The following is a 22,335-nucleotide window of genomic DNA, read 5'->3' on the forward strand; positions in this document are numbered from 1 at the left end:
AATTCCACCTTTTAATCTACAGTCGAGCTGGTCGAGCTGCCTGCCCGACTGCCATTCAGTTTCCTGGACACTGGATGGGCAGGGGTTGACCTGATAAAGACCCATGCCCTCATTCCTTCATTATTCATCAGACCAGGGGTTGGCCAGGGGTGTGGGTTTCTTTACCCACTTAAGATCAAAAGGCTCTCGGGGCACCTGGGTGGCTCAGTGGGTTAAAGCCTCTGCTTTTGGCTTGGGTCATGATCCCAGGGTCCTGGGATTGAGCCCCGCATCCGGCTCTCTGCTCAGCGGGGAGCCTGCTTCCTCCTCTCTCTCTCTGCCTGCCTCTCTGCCTACTTGGGATCTCTGTCTGTCAAGTAAGTAAATAAAATATTTAAAAATAAAGATCAAAAGGCTCTCTCCAGGTTTTGTAACAGCTTGTTCCTTTATTACAAATGGAACTCTGCCATATATTGTCAGTTGATAACCCTCCCTCCAAAGTATCAGCTTTGTGATATCAGCCCCCTCTTGGGACCACTGAACTGCCCCCTCTTTCCTTCCAGGGCAGAGTAGATGGAGTCCCTCAAACAGGCAGTGGGCAGAGGGAGATTTACAACTGATCATCACAGTCCTCTTACAAGTATTTATGCTGAAATTGGCACCCTTGGGGAGGTGAAAAGTGTCTTCAGGATGGAATGGAGTGACGCTGCCCCTCATCCAGGTCCTCAGAAGATGGAGAAGGGGAGCACATTCTGACATTTAGAGTGAGTGAGGTATGCACTCCCCAAACTTGTTCTGGTGAGCAGCATTCTTCACATCCAGGAGAGCCTGAGGAGGCGAGAGGGGGTGACTTAGAGAGAGTGAGGACCCCTGTATCTCAGCCAGGGGGCTCTCCGACACCAGGCCTTGACAACCCTTCTCCTGGAATCTCCGATCGCCCCTTACCCTGGCCCGAAGGTGCGTGTGTGAGGGCGTGTGCGTGCGTGCATTCTTGGGGCCACCCAGGACCCACCTGGTGGTGGACATAGGCCTCACAGTTGTAACACCAGGTAGACAGGTCGATGTAGCTGAGGACCAGCGGGTGTCCTGAGACTTCATGGTGTTGGAGCATATGGGCACCGACATAACGGCCACAGTAGACCTGAGGTTGGGGATGGAGTGTTGGGGGGGTCAGTAGCTGCCAGCAGTCAGCTACTGGGATGACCTCCGCCCCACCCCTTTCTGCTGCTGCCTACCTGATAGCAAGACAGACACACCCAGTTCTCCTGAAGGGTTCCACAGTCCCGACAAGGCTGGGTCACGTCCAGGCCCGATTCAGGGACAGGACGTACTGCCTCCAAATGGGGACACCAGGGTAGCGGTGTCACGGCATAAAGCACGACCTGAAGTGGGTGACACTGAGTCAGCTAGGAACTCCATCTCCCTGTTATGTTTCTCTACACCACATGCTCCTACCTGGAGGAACATACGGGCAAGAGGAGGATGCCACGGTCTTCTCCCTGAGCCCTGAGCTCACCTGGTCAGCGTCAGCATGCTCCCCAAAGCTCTGAGTCAGCCTGGAAGCATCCCTGTCCTGACCTCCTGCTGCCTCTCCTAGCAACCTCTCGTCTTCTGGGATCTGAGAGTCTGCTGCCTCCTGGATGCACAGGGGTAAGAGACGCATCTGAGAGGCCAGGTTCTTGCCCCTTCTTCCCCCCCTACCTGGGTGTGGTGGGTCTTACCTGAGCCTCGCTGTTTAGGTCCAAGGTCCTGAGATTCTCTGTCAGCTTACTGGGGGATATTTGGGTTGTCGCTCCTTGCGCAGGGGAGGCCGGAGGAGTCTGGTTGTCAGTACATAAGGCTGGAGGGGTTTGGATCATCTCAGCTCCCCCCACAGCTTCCTCTGAGGGGGTCTGGTCAGGTGTGGCTCCTTCCATGGCTGCCTCTGAAGGAGTCTGGTCCACCGCAGCCTCTCCTGTGGCTGCCTCTGAAGGGGTCTGGTCCACGGTGTCTTCCCCGGTGGGAGCCTCTGAGGTTTGGTCCTGGCTGAACTCCACTACAGTGGTCTCTGACTTAGCTTGGTCTGGAGTGCATGCTGCCACGGGTGATGCTGAGGTAGGCTTCCCTGCGTCTGTATCCAGAATGTTCCCGTCTGGTGCAGTCATCCCCACACCTGACCCACGGTTGGCTGGCTGGGTCACCTTCTTGGTGATCAACTTAGAACTGGAGGGTCCCTCCTTGTCTTCAACCTCTGGAACCATGGGAGGGAGATCCTTGAGTGCGGGTGTTCTCCCCCATCCTGCCTCTTATCCCTGCCCTCTCCCAAGCTCCCCAGTGACCCCCCCCCCATTGCCCACGTGTGCTCACTCATGACCCGCAAGCTGCGCCAGTATCTGCGATGGATATGGGTGGTCTCAGTGATGGAGGCCAGGGCCCCTGAGAGTGGGGGCCGCGACAGGGTTAACAGTGGTGGCGGGTCCCCAAGGAGGGAACGGGTGCAGGCAGCCATGGACTCCGAGATGGATGTCAGGTTATAGCCACCCTTTGTTAAGAAAAAGGGGAGGAAAAGGTATGTTGGGGGGGGTTCCTCATGGAATTTGGGAGGCAAGATGTTTTGCCTCCCAATCCCCCTTCATGGCCCTGCAAGTCTGGCAGATGAGGACAAGTGAGGAGAAGTGCCACCTGTCAGATGGGCAGCACCCACCGTGTGGAGTGGCTGTTGAGGGAGAGAAATTAGGAGGTCAAGTGCAAGGGAATAACTACCACAAATACAGTTAACACCGAGGGTGACGTGAGTAACAGCGGACATGCGTGGAGCCCTTGCTGTGCGCCAGACCCTGTTGTGAGCGTTTCACGTGTGTCGACTCTCTTCATCTTCACAACCACATGTGCTCTATCCGCACGAAGACCTCCTTGTCTCACACTTTTTAGAAACCCCAGTCTCTGCTCTTTCTACAGATAAAGAAACTGAGGCTCTGAATGGTTAGATCATGCGTCTGAGGCCCTAACGGCTGATGGGAGGCAGTGCTGGGCTTGGGAGCCAGGCTGTGGGATGGAAGAGTTCATGCTCTCCACCACCGCCCTGGCACCGGGACCACCGTGGGATCTGGAAGCAGCCAATTAATCTCTGCTGGCAACTGGCCTTATCTGCTCAGGGGTGAAAACAGCAGCACGTAAGGTGGCCGAGAGGGTTCGAGCCATGTGCGATGCCTCACAACAATAAGAAACTACTGAGGCAGGGACTACCACATGCCAGGCACTGCTCCATGTGTAGCCAGTCCCCTCTTACAGATGAGGAAACTGAGGCATGGGGGGGGCAGGGACACTGAGCGACTTCCAAGAGGTCCATGAGTTTGCTTTGTCTGGGGAGCTTGCTAGAGGTGGCTCAGGTAGTGGAAAAAACTTAGATGCCAGAGTTGGGCTGCTTGGGCTCAAGCCCCGGCTCCACCATTACTGAGTGTGTGACCTTGGGCAAGTCACTATAGCTCGCTGTGCTCTACAGTTTCCCTGCTCTTGAGAGAGGAGAATGCCAAGGCCAGCAGACTCTACCTTAGCAGGCTGCTTTGTCAAGTAAGTGAATTTGTAACACACACGATGTGCTGGGAAGAGCGAATGGCATGTACTCAGCACTCAGGGAAAGCTGTTAAGCCGGTGTTAGGATAAATGCCCGGTACGTGCCAACAGTCCCAGGCGGGCACACTCAAAGCTGAGTTTAGGAAATTGCCCCGAGTGTCTCCTCCAGCCAGCTGAGAGGGCAGGACTTCAAGCTTTCCAAACCACCCCCCCACCGTAGGAAGAGGAACTGAGCAGGTTACCTCAAGGATTAAGATGATGCGGCCATTGGCAAGGCCCATCAGCAGGTGGGTGAGGTGGGCATAGCCCTCGGGTGACACCTGGCAGCCCCCCAGCGGGTCACCCCGTGCAGCGTCAAAGCCAGCTGAGACCAGCACCAATTCCGGGTTAAACTGAGGCAGGGAGAGAAGAGACACATGCACGTGAGTGTGGAGGCCTGGGTAGCCAACATGTGAAGGCACCCCAGATGCACACAGATGCAAATCAGAGAGCTGGACACCTGCAGGCCAGGGGACACAAGACTAGAGCCACGAAGACAGCAAGGGGAGGACATGGAGACAGGATAGACTCAGGGTCGCAGAGACACAGAGACACCAAGACAGATCAACAGAGACACGAACACACTGAACAGAGACTTAGAGATGTGACACAGAGACATGGAGACATTTCTAGAAATGGACAGATGGAGACATGAGGCAGAGACGGGCAATGTAGAGACTTAGATGTCAGGAGCCGGTAACATGGGACATATGTGCATTTATATAAACAGTGCCAAAGGGAGGTGCGTGCACACTTCCATCGCAGAAGGTGACAATGCAAGTGCCACACAGAAAATGATCACATATCCATATATGATCAGACAGCAGCATACAGACTGAACCGACCTCATGCTAATCACACGCACACAAAATAATATCTCACAGAGGGGACAGTAAGCCACAGCGACCCCTGCAAAGACACAATCCTACACGTGCCATTACCCAAGTCACAACAGTCCCTCTGTAAGTCTCTCTCTCTCTCTCTCACACACACACACACAGTGCACACAGTGCAGTCACCTACAGGCCCCCACGCAGTCAGGCAAGGACAGACGGGTCACTACCCGACACAGACACACACAGCCACAGCAGACGGCCAGAGAGAGGCCTGTCACGCACACCCTCCCACACACACAAAGCCATACACCAGCTGTTGCTGAGAGAGCAATGTGTAGTGACAGACGGTGTCCCAGCCGTCAGAGAGAGAAATGGCAGCGGCCAAGAGGCATGTGTGTGGCCTCACACACGTACTCCAACTCCTCCCCGCCTGGCATGTGCCATTCCACAGAGCCTGTAGGCACGCGGGGCCGCCTCCCCCGTGCCCAGAAGTCCCTGACGGTCGCACACAGAGAGGGCAGCCATGGAGAGCCACTCTGCAGAGGTGGGAATGGGCCAAGGCCATAGCTGAATCACACCCCCCCCACAGCCATCACCACAGCCACCCATGGGACACGTGCGGGCCCGCAGTCACCCACGTAGTCACTGCCATGTACAGCCTATACTTTACCTCGTAGGCAACAGGGAGCACCAGACGATGCCAAGCAGCCAGGTAGTCGGCGTCGCCCACACGGGGCCCATTCCATGCCACGTTGACAGTGAAGCCAGTGCCCGCAGCCCGGCCTGTTTGGCAGCTGGCACCCTCATCCCCCATGGGGAAGAAGGTGCCGTGATCATAGCGGTGCAGGGAGATGTACAGCACGCTGCCGGGAAGGGGGACCGTGGCCAGTTAGTGGCCCCCCCAGCACCCCTGAGGCTGGCTGCCCCCCTTTCCCGGACCACACCCTGCCCCCCACCCTAGCTCACCTCGGGTCTTCCTCAAATATGTGCTGAGTGCCATTACCGTGATGGACGTCCCAGTCCACTATGAGGATCCTGGGAGAGGGAATGGCTCCTCAGTGACCTGGGACACTGGCCCACCTAGGGGGAGGGAAGGGCCTGGAGCCCTAGGGACTGTCTATGGGGGCATTTACTGCTGGTGGCAGGGACTCTGGGTCCCTGGGGAAAGCAGAGGGTGACAGGTTGGTGGGGCCTATCAGAGGAAGGGTGAAAGCCAGAGCCGGGGTCCTGAGGTCTTCACTGTGGGCCCAAGCAAGTGCTCGGACCCAGACCCCCTGTCCCCCCATGGGTAAATGTGGGGAGCCAGATACTGGGTATTCTGAAGGAAGCACTGAGGCCCTGGACCCTGAATTCTGTCACAACAGCCGTCGGAGGCCAGAAATGAAGGAGCAGGGGGACCCCGGATGTTGATTTATAACTGCCTGGTGCCACAATTTGGGGGTGCTATCTGGGTGAGCACTGCAGGGCTAGATCCTGGTTCCTCTTCTGGGTAAGTCCTGGGGGAGCTGCCCCAAGGGGCCTGCTGAGTAAGCACTGGGCTGGTAGTGGTGGAGGGGGTGGCCCAGGGAGCTCTCACCGCAGCGCATGCCCACTGATGGCTTGGGCATGGCGAGCAGCCACAGCCACAGAGTTGAAAAAGCAAAAACCACACGCTGCATCCCGCTCAGCGTGGTGTCCCGGGGGCCGCACCACAGCAGCGCCATTCAAAACCTGGGGGAGGAGCAGGAAGCAAAGACTAGACCACCTGCCCTCAAGGCTTTCTCTCCCCTTTCTTCTCTCCTTCCGTCCTTGCCACTGCCCACCCCTCCCCACCCCCCCACTGCTGCTAGGGGCTCCCAGCCCCCATTCCCCCACTGCACTGGCCAGTAAGCAAGGCCTCCGGGAGCAGGGGTCCTCCTCCCCAGGCCCCTCTGGCCCAGCCCTACCCTCCCAGAGACCCCCACTCCGCCCCCCAACTTCCCCAGAGCGTCGCCCCACCCCCACGGGGGAGGTACCTCTCCCGCCAGCACCGCCTCCACCAGGCGGCAGGCGGCGCCAGTGGCCAGCTGCGCACAGGCAAAGGTGCCCGGGCAGATGTAAATGGAGTCGAAGTTGGAGCCCTCGCGGTGCAGCTCCCGGGTTTTCATCTTCGCTGTGGCCCGCAGTCGACCTACGTACTCAGCACTGGAGGCACAGGTGGGGCACAGGGGTCAGGTGCTTCCAGCCCCTTCCCCTGGGGGGTGGTGGCAGGTGTGCCCTGAGGCCCCATCCCACCCCAAGCACAAGAGTTGGGGGGGGCGGCTTGACCTGTGGCAGGTGAGCAGTTCTGCGTCTGTGGCGGGACGAGTGGGCAATGTAAGGCAGCGCCCCGCAAGGCCCAGTTCTTCCAAACGGCGCATGATCCGAAAGACTCGCTGAGGCATCTCTGGGTGGTGGCTGGGGAAGGAGGGGGCAGGAACCAGAGGCAGGGCTTAGTGCTTGAGGAAGGGGGAGGGATCTCCCTGTCCACTTAGCCGATGGCCCTCTGACTGCATACTTGTCCCACAAGTTGTAGTGACCCATCATCCGCTGGTCATAGACCAGCCCCGTGCGAGCCTGTAGCACGGGCCACGTCGGGACTGCGAGCGCTGGAGGCTGCCACGGTCCATCTTCTTCCTTCTCCGCATTCTCTTCCTCCAGAAAGTCCTCCTCCAAGGTCTCAGCTGTAAGGGGAGGCCACATTCACCCTGTTCCCCAACCCTGGATCCCTGGAATACTCTGGAACTCCGTTTACCCCAATGTGAAAGGGGTGGGAGGCATGAAACCAGGGTCTAGTGTGAGAGAGAGGGCCTGACCTTCCCCACCAAGGGGGCCCCAGGAAAGTGTGAGGAGGGTCTGGAAGAGTCTCTCTCCCAAGGGCTCATTCCATGCTTGACTCCCCACCTGGCCCCCTCCCTGCCTCCTACCTGATCTTACGAGGACCTCCCAGAAGGGCTCCAGGGCTTCCAGAGCACAGGACAGGGACGTCTGGGCACTAGAGGGCAGGGGAGGGGAAATGTGACCAAACTGCGCTGGGCAGCGGGGGTCCCACTTCTCTCCTCCTCCACCAGGGCTCACCTTGGGCAGGGGGCACCAGGAGACTCCAGTATGGGGCAAGGGTCTCCCAGAAGGGTGTGGAGGGAGGCGCTGACACCCTCAGCCAGGGAACGGAGGTTGTAGCCACCCTGGGAAAGGAGTGTGGGGGGGGTGGTCAGGGGAGAACCAGGTATTACCAGGGAAGAACAGTAATACTACTACTAATGGTGCTGACTACATATGAAGCAACGAGGAATTTGAAGGGGGACTTCCGTTTCGGTCACTGAGCAGTGCTATAAGGCCATCGCCTTGATTGCGCCAACAAGGGAAGCAGGGACACGAGGAAGTTCAGTGACTTGGAGGAGGTTGTCCAGCTAGTGAGTAGAAATGCTGGGACAGGAACTCCTGCCTGACCTGAGAGCTTTGTTCTAACGTCCTCCTGGATCCACGGGCTGACACACAACGTGAGTCACTCACCTCCAGAGACAGGATCAGCTTGCCTCCTGCCAGACCCATGAGCAGGTGGGTTAGCTGAGCAAACCCTGCCGGAGTGGCGGCCATCTCACCCTGGGAGGGGCGGACGTGGAGGATCAGCCTGGCACCGTACAAACCCCCTTCTGTCCATCTACCACCCCCGTGAGCCTGCCTTACCTTGGGGTCCCCTTGGAGGGCATCAAATCCAGCGGCCACCAGGACCAGCTGGGGCTGGAACTGAGGGGGAAAGGGACTACATGAGGCCACTTGCCCTCACGGCCCAACCCTCAACATCGCTCCTGTCCCAACACACCCCAGACCCCCAGGACCTCAAGGGCGACTGGCAGAAGGAGGTGCAGGAAAGCAGCAATGTAGTCGGCATCTCGCATCCCCACCTGTGGACAGAGAGGCACGATGGGGATGTTCTGCCCTCTGGCTGAAGGGGAGGGGTGGACCTCACTTCCGGAGCAAAGGAGAGGCAGACACTGACCTGGTTCCAAGGCACATTGATGGTATATCCCTGGCCTCGGCCAAAACCTACGGTGGACCAGTTAGAGGCCTTCAGGTGGGGCCAGAACCGACCCTGCTCGTAGCGGTGGATGGAAAAATAGAGGACGCTAGAGGGAGAAAGGAAAAAAAAAAGAGGTGGGGGCGTTGAAGAGTCAATGATCCCAGATGCCCTAAGCCACAGCTCCCAATTTACTCAACCACTCGTTCATTCTCTCATTAATCTCCCCATTAAGCCTTTATCTCCTGCATCCATTCATTCTTCTGTTTAGTCACCAACGTCTGCACCTGCCCATTCACAAATTCTCCCACTTATCCATTACTTTCCTCACTTGTTCACCTGCTCTCTCACTGGCATGCCTCCCTTGGAGAACACTCCTGCCCTCCTCCATGCCAGCTCTGAGACCCTGACAGCTATGGGGTCTGTCTATCCCAGGCCTCGAAGGTTCCTGGCCCTGTGGGGGACTCAAAATCGTATCAGCCTGCCCCCGTGCCTCCATGACCAAGGTGATGGTAGCAGGATGAATCCTTTGATGTTGGAGGCCCACCAGGGGGCACACAGCTCTTACCTGGCAGGATCTGGCTAAGGTGGCAAAGAGCAGAAGACCAGGCTGGAGAACTTAGTGCTTCCCCTGAAGGATGTGGGAAGACTCAAAGGTGGGGGGTAAGGGGGCCTGGAACATGGTTCTGTGTGTGTAGCTGAGCTGAAGTGGGGGCCAGTTCCTTCTCTCCAATACCTTACAAGGCACCTATACTACTTGTATTTTGTAGGTGAGAAACTGAGTACTCAGAGCAGTGAGGACAGATAGATGGAACAGACGCTGAAAAGACATGAAGGTCCATGTTCTGAAAGAAGGCCCAGCAGGGGGATTCCTGAGTGGCTCAGTCGGTTAAGCATCTGCCTAGGGTTCAGGTTATGATCCCGTCAGGTTACGATCCCATTGGGTTATGACTCCATCCCTGGGATGGAGTCCCACATTGGGCTCCTTGCTCAGGAGGGGAGCCCGCTTCTCCCTCTGCCTGCTGCTCCCCCTGCTTGTGAATCTGCACGCATGCACTCTCTCTCAGTCTCTCTCACAAATAAACAAATATATTTGATGGGGGCAATCAAAATGAATAATCTCTCAACCATCCATTCATCCATCTGTTCATCCACTCCCCATCTCGTTCCAGAAAGAATTATAAGGCAACAGTTTTATCTTTTTTTTTTTTTAGGAAAATGCAAGAAATAGTGGTAAGCAATAAATCCAGACCAACTTAGTGACATTTGAATAAATGCTGAAAATGTGGTTGTGAAATCTGATGCAAGTGATTTGGAAGATTCTTAAAATCAAAGAAAAGCATCTTGGAACCCATGTGAAAGCTCTGGTCTTAAGTAGGTGGGAGATGATGGGTTTACTTTTGACTCTGATAAATATCAGTTCTAAATTTTTTTTTTCTTTAGTAAGTTAACTTACCAGTAGAGGAAGAGAAACGCACAGTGGAACAGAAAGATGACCATCAGGGGAAGAAAGGAATAAAGAAAATATTTGAAGAAGGCCTACCCCATGAGAGACACCAGAGCCAGTGGAAGAACAAACACTGAAGGAAACTAAGTTTATAAAGCAAAGGTAGGAAGTATTTTTGTTTGTTTGAAAGATTTTTTAATTTTTATTTTAAAGAGAGAGGGAAAGAGAAGGGCAGAGGAAGAGGGAGAGAGAGTCCCAAGCAGGCTCCAAGCCCAGCCCAGAGCCTGAGGAGCCTGACACAGGGCTCGATCTCATGACTCTGAGGTCATGACCTGAGCTGAAATCAAGAGTCTGATACTTAATTAACTGAGCTGCCCAGGTGCCCCAGCACAAAGTTTTAAAATAAGTTCCACTGATTTCCAGGGGAAGAATGGTGCACTGATAGTACAGGTTCACCTCCTTGCTCTCCCACAATCCCAGTCAAAAGACAGTAAGAGGAAGTTTAAACATGTATCATCCCAGAAAGATGGAGAAGGAAAGAAAGGATGTCAGGCAATTAGAAACTTCAACAAATCTCTGGGAAATAGTCTTTGAGGCTCCAGGGGTCCCATGGGACCCTGTCTCATGCTTAGCAGGTGAGGGAGGGTCCCCAAGATGAGCTGAGGTTTCCCTTCTGAGAAATCAAGGGCAGATCCAGGTCAATGCACACAAAATCAGTTCTGAATGGCCAATTCACTGAATGACCCATTCACTAGATTTCCTTGTTTCTTTTTACCACTTAGCCTTGGTTTACCTGTTTCTATCATCTTTGTAGTAGTATTTTAAGGCCTGATCAATGTCTCCACCCAGGACCCTGCTGATGGAGTTAAGAGCCCCAGGGATGGAGAGCTAGGAGATTGAAGGGCATGGATAAATGTTTTTTTTTCCCCAATTATATATTCTTATTCATAAGAAAGAATATATATATTCATAATTCTTCATATCCGTGCATATCGTCAATTAACATATCCACCAAAGAACACAGTGATAGCTTCCAATGCATTTATTAAAAGAAAAAGAATGATTCATGACATTAGGGAATTCTTGTTAATTTGCTTAGAGACGATACTATGGTTAAGCTTTTTTAATTATTATTTTTAAATTTTTATCTTTTTAAAGATTTTATTTATTTACTTGACAGACAGAGATCACAAGTAGGCAGAGAGGCAGGCAGAGAGAGAAGGAAACAGGTTCCCCGCAGAACAGAGAGCCCGATGTGGGGCTTGATCCCAGGACCCTGGGATCATGAACTGAGCCGAAGGCAGAGGCTTTAACCCATTGAGCCACCCAGGCGCCCCTGGTTATGCTTTTTTTTAAATTTAAAATGTTTCCTCTATGTTTTAGAGAGATGTTCAAGAATATTTACAGAAAAAATGATATAGTAATCTGGGATTAATTTCAAAATATAGGAGGATGGCAGTGATGGGAGGTCCAAATGAAACTAGACTGGCCACTTGAGTTGATAAATGTTGAAGCATTCAAGAAGCCAGAAATGGACAAAATAACACAGGAGTGAAAGATTAATAAGGAGAAAAAACAAAACAAAACAAATGAAGTATAAAAAAATAAACACTAGGGGCACTGCTGTCATTTGAGCATCTAACTCCTGATTTTGGCTCAGGTCATAATCGTAGGGTCATGGAATCGAGCCCAGCGTCAGGCTCCGCACTCAGCACAAAGTGGGCTTGAGTTTCTCTCAGCAATGCCCCCACCCCGCTCACTCTCTCTCTTCCTGCCCCAAAATAAATAAACAAATCTTTTTAAAAAAATAAACACTAGAGGGGCGCCTGGGTGGCTCAGTGGGTTAAAGCCTCTGCCTTCAGCTCCGGTCATGACCCCAGGGTCCTGGGATCGAGCCCCACATCAGACTCTCTGCTCAGCAGGGAACCTGCTTCCTCCTCTCGCTCTCTCTCTGCCTGCCTCTCTGCCTACTTGTGATCTCTGCCTGTCAAATAAATAAATAAAATCTTTAAAAACAAAACAAAACAAAACAAAAACACTAGAACAGTGGAGATGGCCAAAAAGGCCAAAAGCTAGATTTGAAGAAGACAGGTAAAACTGACCAATGTTTGGTGAGGTAGAGAGTTAAAAAAAAAAAAAAAAAAGAGAGAGAGAGAGAGAGATACCATCTCAAGAAGAGATCCCCTGCCTTTTAACTGGCATTTGACAGGACCCCATCTCAACATGACAGGTTGAGACCTGTCACTGGACATTTCCTGCCCCCACCCCAGGGAAACATCTTTCAGGAAATAGACTCCTGTGCGCCCCAGCAGAGCTGGCCCAAGACAGCCACATGCAATGGCGCCATATTTGGTATGAATGCCAAGCAAGAACTGCTAGACAGCTGAGGCAAACCGAAGAAAACATCAAGATTTATTACGATTATTATTACTTATTTATCTGACAGACAGACAGAGAGAGAGCACAAGTAGGCAGAGTGACCAGCAGAGGGAGAGGGAGAAGCAGGCTCCCTGCTAAGGAGGAAGCCAGATGTGGGGCTCCATCCCAGGACTCTGGGATCATGACCTGAGCCGAAAGTAGATGCTTAACCACTGAACCACCCAAGCATCCCACACCAAGGAAAACTTGAAGCACTTCTAATGACTCCTCTCTAAAAACAAGCTGAGGAATGAGGGGGTGTAGAAACAGACAGGGAGAAAGTGCTTTTGGAGATGAAAAGAATGTCTAAATACATAATTCAATGGAAGGTCTTCAAGGTATAGCTGAGGAAATCCCCCAGGACACAGAGCAAAAGGGAGAAGAAAACACGAGAGAATACAACACAAGAGACCAGGCAGAATACGTACAGTAGAATACAGAGGAAGAAAGCATCAAAGAAGAATGTGTCCAGGGACTTAAGAAGGGCCCAAGTCTTCAGAGGTAAAACATCTAACCACTGCTAAGCGGAACGAAGGGGCCAGGGTGAGAGTTCAGAACACCAGGGGTGGAAAGAAGAGACTAAAACCTTTGGAGAAGGAAACAGATTACTCAGAAAGGAATACAAAGCAGACATCTGTCAGCAACACTGAATGCTGGAAAATAACAAAGTCGTGTCTAGAGAATAGCCAACCCAGATGAAATAATGGACCGTGGGAACTCGGGATCCACGGGGAACAAGGGGATTCTATGCAGTCGGTTTGACAGAAGGCTGGATCAAACAACTACCTAGTAGTGTCCCTACTGACAAGGACTTGCTCAATTACTTTCTGCAGGAAGGGGAAGCTGGTACCACTTTTCTGGAGGAAGTCTGGTATATGCCACTAAAGACTCATTGAACATTGTATCAAAAACTGATGATGTACTATATGTTGGCTAACTGAATTTAAATTAAAAAAGAAATAAAGCATTTTGATCCCCTGACCCAGCAATCCACTATTGGAAAGCCATCCTCTACATATACTCGCAGAAGTGCAAAGTTACATATTTTTTAAACTACAGATTATAAAATACATAAAATTATATTTTTTCCCCATAGAACTGTCTGTTCTAGCAAAAACTAGAAAACGCCATCAGTGTCCCGGGGCTAAACGACCAGAGGTACGGCCATACAGTGGGACACTGGTGGGTTTTTAGAGGCACTGATGTGGAGAGGTGTCCACAAAGTGCTGTTAAATGGAAAAAGCATGCTTCCAAAGAACGTAGAGAGGATTGTCTCATTAGGCAGTGTCTTAGTGATAACATTGAATACTCAGATTCTGTCAGAATATAACCTAAACTATCAATTAGTTATTTGGAGGTGACAGGAATTACAGGAGACTCACTGCTTTAGACATTTCTGTATTGTTCAATTCTGTTTAAACAAACACTTTGCAATTGTCCTAATCAGAAAAATAGTCATTTGAAGTTCACTCCAGCTTCAAGGTCAACAGGTGAACAAGATCTCCAAGGACCTGGGGGCTCCTATCTCATCTCTCCCACTTCTCTGTGTGATGTTGTGAACTGTAAGCCTTGGTTCCCCCATCTGTAAAATGGGGAACCCCAGAGACCCTGTCTCGGAATGAAATTAAGTGACAATGCAGACATGCAGGGAACAGCACAGAACCAGGTTCTGAGGTGGGCCCAATGAATCTGAATGCCTTCCCTTCCTTCCTGGGCCCCTTCTGGTTGGGCCCATAAAGGCGGGGGGTGGCTGGGAGTCTAGCATCAAAGGTGGCACTTGGAGCATACCTGGGGTCCTGGTCAAAGGCAAACTGTGTTCCTTGACCATGGTGCACGTCCCAGTCCACGATAAGGACCCTGTGAGGAGGATGGGGTGGGGGGGTAGGTACTATAGAAGAGCATCAAGGTGCATCCTTGGCGGGGGAAGGGCCCAGGCCAGGACACCCTACCCTGTGCCACCCCCATCACACCCGTCCTGTGGCTTGCTGCTGACCTCTGAACGGCGTGCTTCTTTTGAGCGTAGCGGGCAGCCACGGCCACATGGTTGAACATGCAATATCCATCCATAAGACTATGCTGGGCATGGTGTCCGGGAGGCCTGGGCAGGATACGGGAGGCCACAAATTGAGAGGGGAGGTCCTCCTCTACAAAGGCAGACTCTCCCCTGCTCTCCAATTCTAGACCACTAACGTCCCCAGTGCCGATGTCTGCCAATCAGCCAGGAACTGAGTAACGGGGACCCCAGACCTCTACCCCTGGTCTACTGCTCTCTACCCAAAGGAAATTTGGTAATGTTCATGGAAGTTATCAATGGATAGTGCTCACTTTGGCAGCACATACACTAAGATTGGAACAAAACAGGGATTAGCATGGCCCCTGCAGAAAGGCGACATGCAAATTTGTGAAGTATTCCACATTTTTGTCACTATGTGATACAAGTGAAACTAACAGAATGCCACAGGTTAACTAAGTTGGAATTGAAATTTTTAAAAAAAAGTAAAAATTATCAACACATACAGCCTCACACCCGTCCTGTTCCTGGAGACTCAGCCCACAGCCCATGTAACAAAAAGGTTGAAATGACAATGTTTCTAAATGGATAATGGTATTTACTGGGACAGGTTTTAGAAATGGCCAGTGACTTGGGGAGGGGGAGACCAAAATGCCCAGTGCTAGGGGGCTGGCTAACTTCCTGTGCATTCGCACTGTGGCATTCCACACAGGTCTAAGGTATAAGCATATACCTTTGAGAAAAGCTTAACAAGATGTAGATGTGAAAAATGCACATGTTCACTGCTACTACCACTTGTGGCTAAAAAAAAGGGACGGGGGAGGCTGTATCTTCCGCAATTCACCAGTTCCGGGATGCCAACAATGCTAAGAGGTACAGTGATTTCACGTGTCAACAACAAATGAGAGAACGCTGCTAAATGATTCTAAGACACCACTGTTTGTAGGATGAATCTGGATTTCAAGATGACCCGATGTGGATCTTAGCATTGATGAAATAGGGCATTTACTCCATGAATAGGCACAGAAGGTTTCTGGGAGCACACGTGAGTCATTGGTTACAATGCCTACGTCCAGGACAGGAAGCAGGGCTCTGGGGGATGGGGTGGGAGACTTTTTTGGTGCTCCCTTTTCTACCTTTCGACTCTTGACCCTGGGAACATACCACCCATACCAATACATTTTACATTTGAAGGGGGTAATTTTTTTAAATATGAAAAAAAGCAAATGCTAGTAGGTCCTACCTGATGATGGCCATGCCATTCCGGATCTCGTTCCCCAGGACCGCATCCACCAGCCTGAGGACAGAGCCTGAGGCCAGACAGGCACAGGTATATGAGTTCTGAAGAGACAGTGGGGGACAGAGAGGGAGTAAGGGAGAGAGCAGCCCTGTCCACTCCATTACTCCTCCCCAGGATGTGGTGCGCCTGGGGATGGGAAACCCCAGGACTGCCACCACCCTTCTGCTCTCACAGTTCTTATCCATACCGGATGCAGGTAAACTGAGTCATAGGTGTCTGCTAGGATGTGGAGCTCTCTCTCATTCATGTACTGGGTTGTCTCCATCAGATCGATGTATTCTAGGCTGGGGACACAGGAGAGGAGATTCAAGGGCCTGCCTCCTTCCTGGGCCCTCGTCAGGACACGGTCTCTTCCCTATCTGAGCCCTGGTCAAATCAGACCCCCTCAACTGTCAATCTGGTCGGGGGGTGGGGGGAACAGCTGTGATACAGAACATGTTCCCTGCTTCTTCCCCAGCCAGCCTCATTTCCAGTAATATCCCTTGTCCCGTGCTGTCACCACAATAAATCCTACCCTCAGGCCGTTGGCCACACTGCTGCTATAGCTGTGTGTACTTTCCCTCAGCTCTCCTCTTCGCCTGACTTGCTCTTTCTCAGCTCAGATCGCCCCTCTGCCAAGCTAGCTTTCCTTGAATCACATCACGCTGGGGCCCTCACTCTGGGTTCCTGAAGCCCCACTGGGGGACCTCCGAGCACTCTGTCCACACACCCACCCTCTGTTTACACACTAGACTATCATAACAGTAGCCTTTCACGGGCTGATGACGCGGCAGGCACCATTCTAAGCACTCAACACATCTCGAACCCTCCCGAGGAACTTGTTTGCTAGCTCCCATGTGATAGGCGAGGACCCTCAGATTCAGAGGCTTAGCAACTTGCCCAAGGCCACAAGGCCCAAGACATCCCTTCCCAAAGAATCTGGCCTGCCCTGGTTGGCTCAGGGCAGCCTCCTCCCCATCTCTACAAGGCTTGGAAGCCTTCACCTGTGAACCAACATCAGCTCCTCCTTTTCAGCAAAACGAGCCTGGAGAGACACAAGGAATAAAGGGCTCAGGCACTGGCCACACCCAGGCTCCGGCAGCTCCTGCCCACCACCCATCCAGGGTGTTGGCTGGGGGACTCACCTGGAAGGACACGCAGCGGTCCAGAAGGCCCTCCTGGATCAGCTGTTCCTTGATGGCATGGAGCCGCTCAGGGCCTTCAGGGAAGCTGGTTGACAAGACATCCAGACACACACACACACACAAAGGGACATGGGTGAGTGGCCCCTCTGCTCCTACACATCTTCCTCATCCACCTTTAACAGTTGGTCATGTCAGAGACTTTGGGGTCAACCATGATGCCTGTTTGGCTCTGTTCTTGCAATACGTTGAGAGCCTGCCCCTCTCCTTATCACCCCCACTGCTGCCACCAGGACCTCCTGCCTGCGATCCTGCCCTCAGCTCCTCACTGGCCTCCCTGCTTCTGCCCTCACTCCCCCAACGGCCCCTTCCTCCACACAGCAGCCAGACATTGGCTAAAACCCAAATCGGATGACATCCCTCCTCTACTTAAAACCTCCTTGTGGTTCTCATCGCCAGCAGAGGCAAAGGCCAAGCCCTCCACATGCTCTGAAGGCCTGGAACCACCAGCCCTGATGCCTCTCAGATGCTGCCTCCCAGTGCTCTCCCCTCACTCCCCCTGCTTCTCCTGCACTGGTCTCTCCCTGTTCCTCCATCCAACTGAGTACTTTTCAGCTGGCTCCTCGCCCTGCCTAGAACAATCTTCTCCCAGATGTCTCCATGGCTCACTCCCTCATTTTCCAATCCCTGCTCAAAGATCTGTGAGGCCTTTCCTGACCATCCTATTTAAAACTGAATTCCCCTCCAACACATTTTCTGCCACTCTCCCTCCTGCGTCGGTGTCTCTCCACAGCACTCACTGGCTGTCTTCCCCTTCTAAAATGCAATGCCCGTGAAGGCAGACATTCTGTTTGTCTACTGTGGTGGCCCTAACTCCTTGGGAGATGGTATGTCTATGTACTCAATGATGAAGTCTTTTGCCATCACCAGCCCTTCTATTGGGATGGGGGACAGAAACACGCAAGTGCGGTCACAAACAAATGATGACACGGACTAGGAATGTCTCAGAAAGCAGATGTGGGGGAAGGGGAGTGGCCAGAGCCCTCTCTGAGAAAGTCTCCTTGAGATGTGAATGTTAACTACGAGGGGAGAAGGTGGAAACGAGTAAGCAGAATGGCCACGGTAAAGACCCGAGCTGGCTGAGCGCCTAGCCTGGTGGAAGAATGGCAGGGGCACCAGGGTGGGTGAAATGAAGTGAAGCAAGTGACTGGCTGATGAGGTCACCAAGGTGTCATGGCACCGGATCACGTGGACCCTTAGAGGCCAGAATGAGGAATGTGGACTTTACCTTGAGGGCAATGGTGTGCCCTTGAAGGATTTTGAGAAAGAGAACACAACCATAACTAATGGAATGCTCTATGTCAACTATATTTCAGTTGGAAGCTAATTTAAGAAAAAGAAGAGAACATCATCTTGTACCTATTATTATTTTTTTGGCTGCCGTGTGGAGGACAGAGGGATGAGGGTGGAGGCAGTGGGGCCAGGGAAAGGCCTCGGTAAGACTAGGTGAGTGATGGTGGTTGGAGTGGAGGCAGTGAGGCGAGGTCAGGTACTGAATACGTTTCCAAAATGGAGCCAAAAGGATTTGCTGATGGATTAAAAAATGTGTGAGCAAATGGGAGGTATAGTTCTCCCACGTCTGCATGAATGTCCTTTCTTCAAGGAAGCCTTCTGTGAACCCCGGATGCTAGTCTAGGGTCCTCTATCAAACACTCTTGAATCCCCTGGTCTGAGGTCATCCTTCATTAAACACCTCCTACTGCTGCTGGCTGTTTGATGATTTGCTCTCCTAGTCAACTTATTAGCTCCTTGAGAAGGGACTCTGTCTGTCTGGCCCGACCCATCTGTATCACCAACTTCCAGAACACAGTGCATATTCAGTAAGTGTTGGCCAAATGAAAAGAATCTTTTCAAGCCTAAACCTCACCTCTCAAAATCATCTGCTTCCAGTCTCTAGGCTAGCAGAAGAATGGCTTCATTCTTGCTAACAGGCTCTAAATGGGTTTGTGTGGTCAGGGGACAGCCTGGAGAAGGCAGCCTCACCTGTCATCCCAGAGGCAGTGGAATTCATTTAGCTGCTCATCGAACACCAAGCCGGTGCCAGACAGTGTCTTGGCCTCAAGGTTCAGATCCTGCAGGGAAAAAAAAAAGGGAGACACCGATCCATTCAGGGCCCGAGTCAGAAGGAACACCCCCCACTGTCCAGGAGAGAAAACCTCAGGGTTTTCATTGTCACAGGAGGCTAAATCCATTGAGGCCAGGCCATTCTCACCAGCCCTTGCAGGCCCACGATTAGGTCTTGCTCTGTGGCTTGGGTGAGCTTCTTCATTCTGCCTTTCTTCTTTACCTCTGCCAGACTAGGACTGGAGTGGAGTAAGGCACCCTTCTTAACACCTCGCTTCTGCCAAACAGAGAGAAGGGTCAGATTCCAGTGCATGGCTCACTGCTCCTCCCCGCCCCCCTCTCCGGATCAGGGCAGGTCTGGGGCCTCACCGACGTGACGCTGGAGTCGTGGGGGGGCGAATGGGGGTTATGCCTACTCCTTCGCTGCCTGGTTGTGGTGGTATCCTGGCCGGTGGAGGTCATGGTCGGGGAGACTTCACCCCTGATGCCGTTCTGGGGGGTGGGGTGGAGATGACTACGAACGGGCTGGAGTGCCCTGAGGACCCCACACCCCAGACCCTACCCAGGCCCCGCCCCCTACAGAGTCTCCATCCTTTCTGATATCCTACTCCCCACCGCCTTCTAAACTCCTCCCCTTTCAAGGCCCTCTCCTTTCACTGGGGTGTCCAGTCCACCTGGTCCCGCCCATTCCATTAGGCTCCACCCCTTTAACACTATTCTTTCCCCTCGAAAAGTCTTGTCCTTTCACGGAGCAATAAATCCCCGGGCTCAGTCCGTCCTAGGGCCGGCCCCCTCTAGCTGATCACCGCCCTTTCCGCTCCCCCAAGTCCCACTGCCAGATTCTTTCGTTCCTCCAAGCCTCGCCAAGACCCCACCCCCTCACAAATCTGCCCCTTCCAGCTAATCTCCCAGGATAATCACCCACCCTTTCACTCAGCCAGACCCAGACCCAGCTCCGGCCCCGACTCCACCCTTAACGATCCACTTAACTCCACCCCTTATCGGGCCGGACCGGCACCTTTCACTTGGCCAGATCCCACCCCTAACGTTTCAACTGGCCCCGCTCCTCGGGGGACTGCCCCTTTCCTTCCACCAGATCCCACCCCCTGCTCAAACCCTACCCTCAAGCTCCACCAAACCCCTTCAGCCAGTTTCGGGCTGCCTCCCGCCAGTCCCCTCCCCTTTCCCACCCCCGTAACTCGACGCCGACCAATCCCCTTAGCGCCACTCACGGGGCTCACCCCTTTTCTCAAACTCCGCCCCGGGCTCACGCCGCCAAATTCCTGGCGACCTGCGGGACGGCGGGTGCTAGAGGCCCTCTTTTCCATTGGGCCGGTCTCTCTACTGCCCGCCCCGATCCCGCCCACACTGCATGTCGCGGCACAGGGCCGCGCCCCTTGCGCACGCCACACCTCCCGCGAGCTCACAAACGCCAAGTCAGCACGTTAGCGCGTCAGCGCGCTACACTGGCCGTGCCGCGCGTGCGTAAAGTCCGCGCCGGCGGTTTGAGGCGGTGTTCGGGCTCAAGCTTGCCCCTCCCCCAACCACTGCCGCTGTCCTCGCGGCTGCCGTGGCCGCTGTCCGTCCGTCCTTGTCCAGTCACCTTAGGAGTCCTCCGGACCCGCGCCAGTTGTGCCGCACGAGGACTCAAGAGAACAAGCAAGCAAGCGAGGGAATTAGGAAGGGGAGTCTCCTCTCCTCCCGGCGGCTTCCCGCGCGGCGAGCTGTGATGACGTAGCGCGGGGCGGGCTGGGGACAGGGCCCCGGAGCGGGGTTGACACTGGAGGATGGTTGGTGGTGGCCAAAATGGGAGTGGTGATGATGTTAAATACTGTGAGGATTTTCTGAGTTAGTATGCACTAAGATGGCCCACAGGAAGCACTCTCTAAATGTTAGCTGCTGCCATTCTGCCAGGGATATGGAGGGTAGGACGGAAGGAGTCTTCCTGGGGGCAAGTAATTGTAATGATAGCAAGTAATATGTGACAGGCATTGTCGTAAGCCACAGTGCTGTGGCTGTTGTTATTATTGTTATTCCTATCATTAAGGCTGCTTCGCAGATAAGGAAACTAAGGTTATGCGACTTAGCTATGTGATCTTAGGGAAGTTACTGAACATCTCTGTGCTTCGGTTTCTTCATCAGGCAAATTGTGATAATAGTCCCCAGGGCTGGAGCAGACTCAAAGAGGGGAGTTTTACTTGGACAGCAGTTCTCCCTCCAGCCCCCTCCACTGGGTAACCTCTGTTCCCAAACTGTAATAGAAAGCGTGTGTCTGGGAAGTAGGGGGAGTTGTACCCGTGTACTCTTCCAACTCGCTCACACGCCTTGTCTCCATGTCTAAATGTCAGCCCCGCACGAGGCCGGTTTTCCTTCCTAATCTCCCTCTCTCATTCTTCACCATTTCCTACCGGGCTGTAGGCTGGGGCTGAAGAGATAAGCGGTCTGGGGTTCAGCATCGCTGACTAACAAATAGATTGACAGCCCCACTGCCCAGTAGCCTGGCCCTATGTCCCTTTTAAAAACTTCATTTCCACCCTTCTCTTTCCTTCCACTCTTTTCCTACCAGAACATGTTTTGGGTTTTTTTTTGTCCCAGTGGAAGAGGATCAAGCCCTAAGACTTTTAAGCTTCCATGTGCTCCAAAGAAAATGTGATACACGCTGAGGAACATTCTGGGGGTTATGATGCCTGCAGAGTAATAGAGAAAGGAGCCCTTTAAGACCCATGGCCCATTTTTCTTTATAGTCAGAAGACAGATTCCTGAAGAGCAGAGGTCAGTAAACTTGTCTATAAAGGGCGAGATAGTAAATATTTTAGGCCTTGCTGGCCACATAATGGTTTCTGTGGCATGTTCTTTCTTTTCCTTTAAAAACGAAGAAATGGGGGTGGGAGGGCAGCTGCATGGCTCAAGCAGTTAAGCATCTGCCTTCCACTCAGGTGGTGATCTCAGGGTCCTAGGATCAAACCCCGAATCAGGCTCCCTGCTCAGTGGAGATTCTGCTTCTCCCTCTCCCTCTGCAGCTCCCCGGGCTTGTGCTCTCTCTTTCTCTGTCAAATAAATAAATAAGTTCTTTTTTAAAAAAATAGTTTATTTATTTGACAGAGACACAGTAAGAGAGGGAACACAAGCAGGGCCAGAGGGAGAAGCCCCATGTGGGACTCGATCCCACAACCCTGGCATCATGACCTGAGCCAAGGCAGACCCGTAACAACTGAGCCACCCAGGTGCCCCATAAATAAATTCTTTTTTTAAAAAATGAAGAGACCAGCTGAAGTTTGACTTTGGCCTGAAGGCTATAGTTTTCTGATCCTGCTGTAGAGTGTCAGTCTTTGGTTTCCTTTATCTGGCTGGGATTCTTTCACAGGATTGAGTGCAGAGTTTCCGTGCTTCCTGAAGAGAGGTATTGCTTTTGTGTGAGGACTGCGATTCATGGACAGGATAAGGTCACTTTTGGTGTTCTGCTGGGTCAGTGTTCATCGACAGAGTGAGGATA

At 52.7% G+C, this 22,335-nt stretch overlaps 1 protein-coding gene and 1 long non-coding RNA gene across 10 annotated transcripts; one reads left to right on the forward strand and one right to left on the reverse strand.

Moving 5' to 3' along the window:
* Window positions 1-405: 405 nt before the first annotated feature.
* Window positions 406-20,579, reverse strand: HDAC6 (histone deacetylase 6). 9 transcript variants are annotated; one of them, XM_082718023.1, is made up of 30 exons: window positions 20,446-20,570; window positions 20,084-20,133; window positions 19,212-19,334; window positions 18,991-19,119; window positions 18,762-18,850; window positions 16,722-16,806; window positions 16,581-16,621; window positions 15,785-15,881; window positions 15,541-15,638; window positions 14,280-14,384; window positions 14,075-14,143; window positions 8,404-8,530; window positions 8,243-8,308; window positions 8,091-8,150; window positions 7,917-8,006; window positions 7,482-7,588; window positions 7,331-7,398; window positions 6,922-7,087; window positions 6,693-6,821; window positions 6,401-6,569; window positions 5,983-6,116; window positions 5,373-5,441; window positions 5,077-5,269; window positions 3,774-3,923; window positions 2,326-2,500; window positions 1,701-2,209; window positions 1,496-1,615; window positions 1,215-1,361; window positions 992-1,120; window positions 406-807 (listed from the first exon to the last, which is right to left on the reverse strand). In XM_082718023.1, exons 3-30 carry the CDS (start codon window positions 19,302-19,304, stop codon window positions 739-741), a joined length of 3,483 nt encoding a protein of 1,160 aa, XP_082574149.1. In that variant the 5' UTR covers window positions 19,305-19,334; window positions 20,084-20,133; window positions 20,446-20,570; the 3' UTR covers window positions 406-738. The 9 variants fall into 9 exon arrangements, with proteins under 9 accessions (XP_082574149.1, XP_082574154.1, XP_082574151.1 ...); XM_082718028.1 differs by lacking the exon at window positions 20,084-20,133 and having other exon boundaries at window positions 20,446-20,579; XM_082718025.1 differs by lacking the exon at window positions 20,084-20,133 and having other exon boundaries at window positions 18,991-19,116; window positions 20,446-20,567.
* LOC309856682 lies at window positions 9,944-13,267 on the forward strand. The gene is made up of 2 exons (XR_014307319.1): window positions 9,944-10,030; window positions 13,120-13,267. It is a non-coding gene; the product is annotated as an uncharacterized lncRNA (long non-coding RNA).
* Window positions 20,580-22,335: the final 1,756 nt, after the last annotated feature.

The sequence above is a fragment of the Mustela nivalis genome (genome assembly GCF_964662115.1).
Source record: "Mustela nivalis genome assembly, chromosome: X".
NCBI classification, from domain to species: domain Eukaryota; kingdom Metazoa; phylum Chordata; class Mammalia; order Carnivora; family Mustelidae; genus Mustela; species Mustela nivalis.

Excerpts from the sequence above, each read along its gene's own strand:
- HDAC6 (XM_082718028.1), bottom strand. The coding sequence starts at position 19,304 with ATGACCTCCACCGGCCAGGATACCACCACAACCAGGCAGCGAAGGAGT. Across the intron at positions 18,851-18,990 it reads TCGTGGGCCTGCAAGGGCTG|GATCTGAACCTTGAGGCCAA; the intron begins GTGAGAATGGCC and ends TTTTCCCTGCAG. Across the intron at positions 1,362-1,495 it reads AGCATGCTGACGCTGACCAG|GTCGTGCTTTATGCCGTGAC; the intron begins GTGAGCTCAGGG and ends CACCCACTTCAG.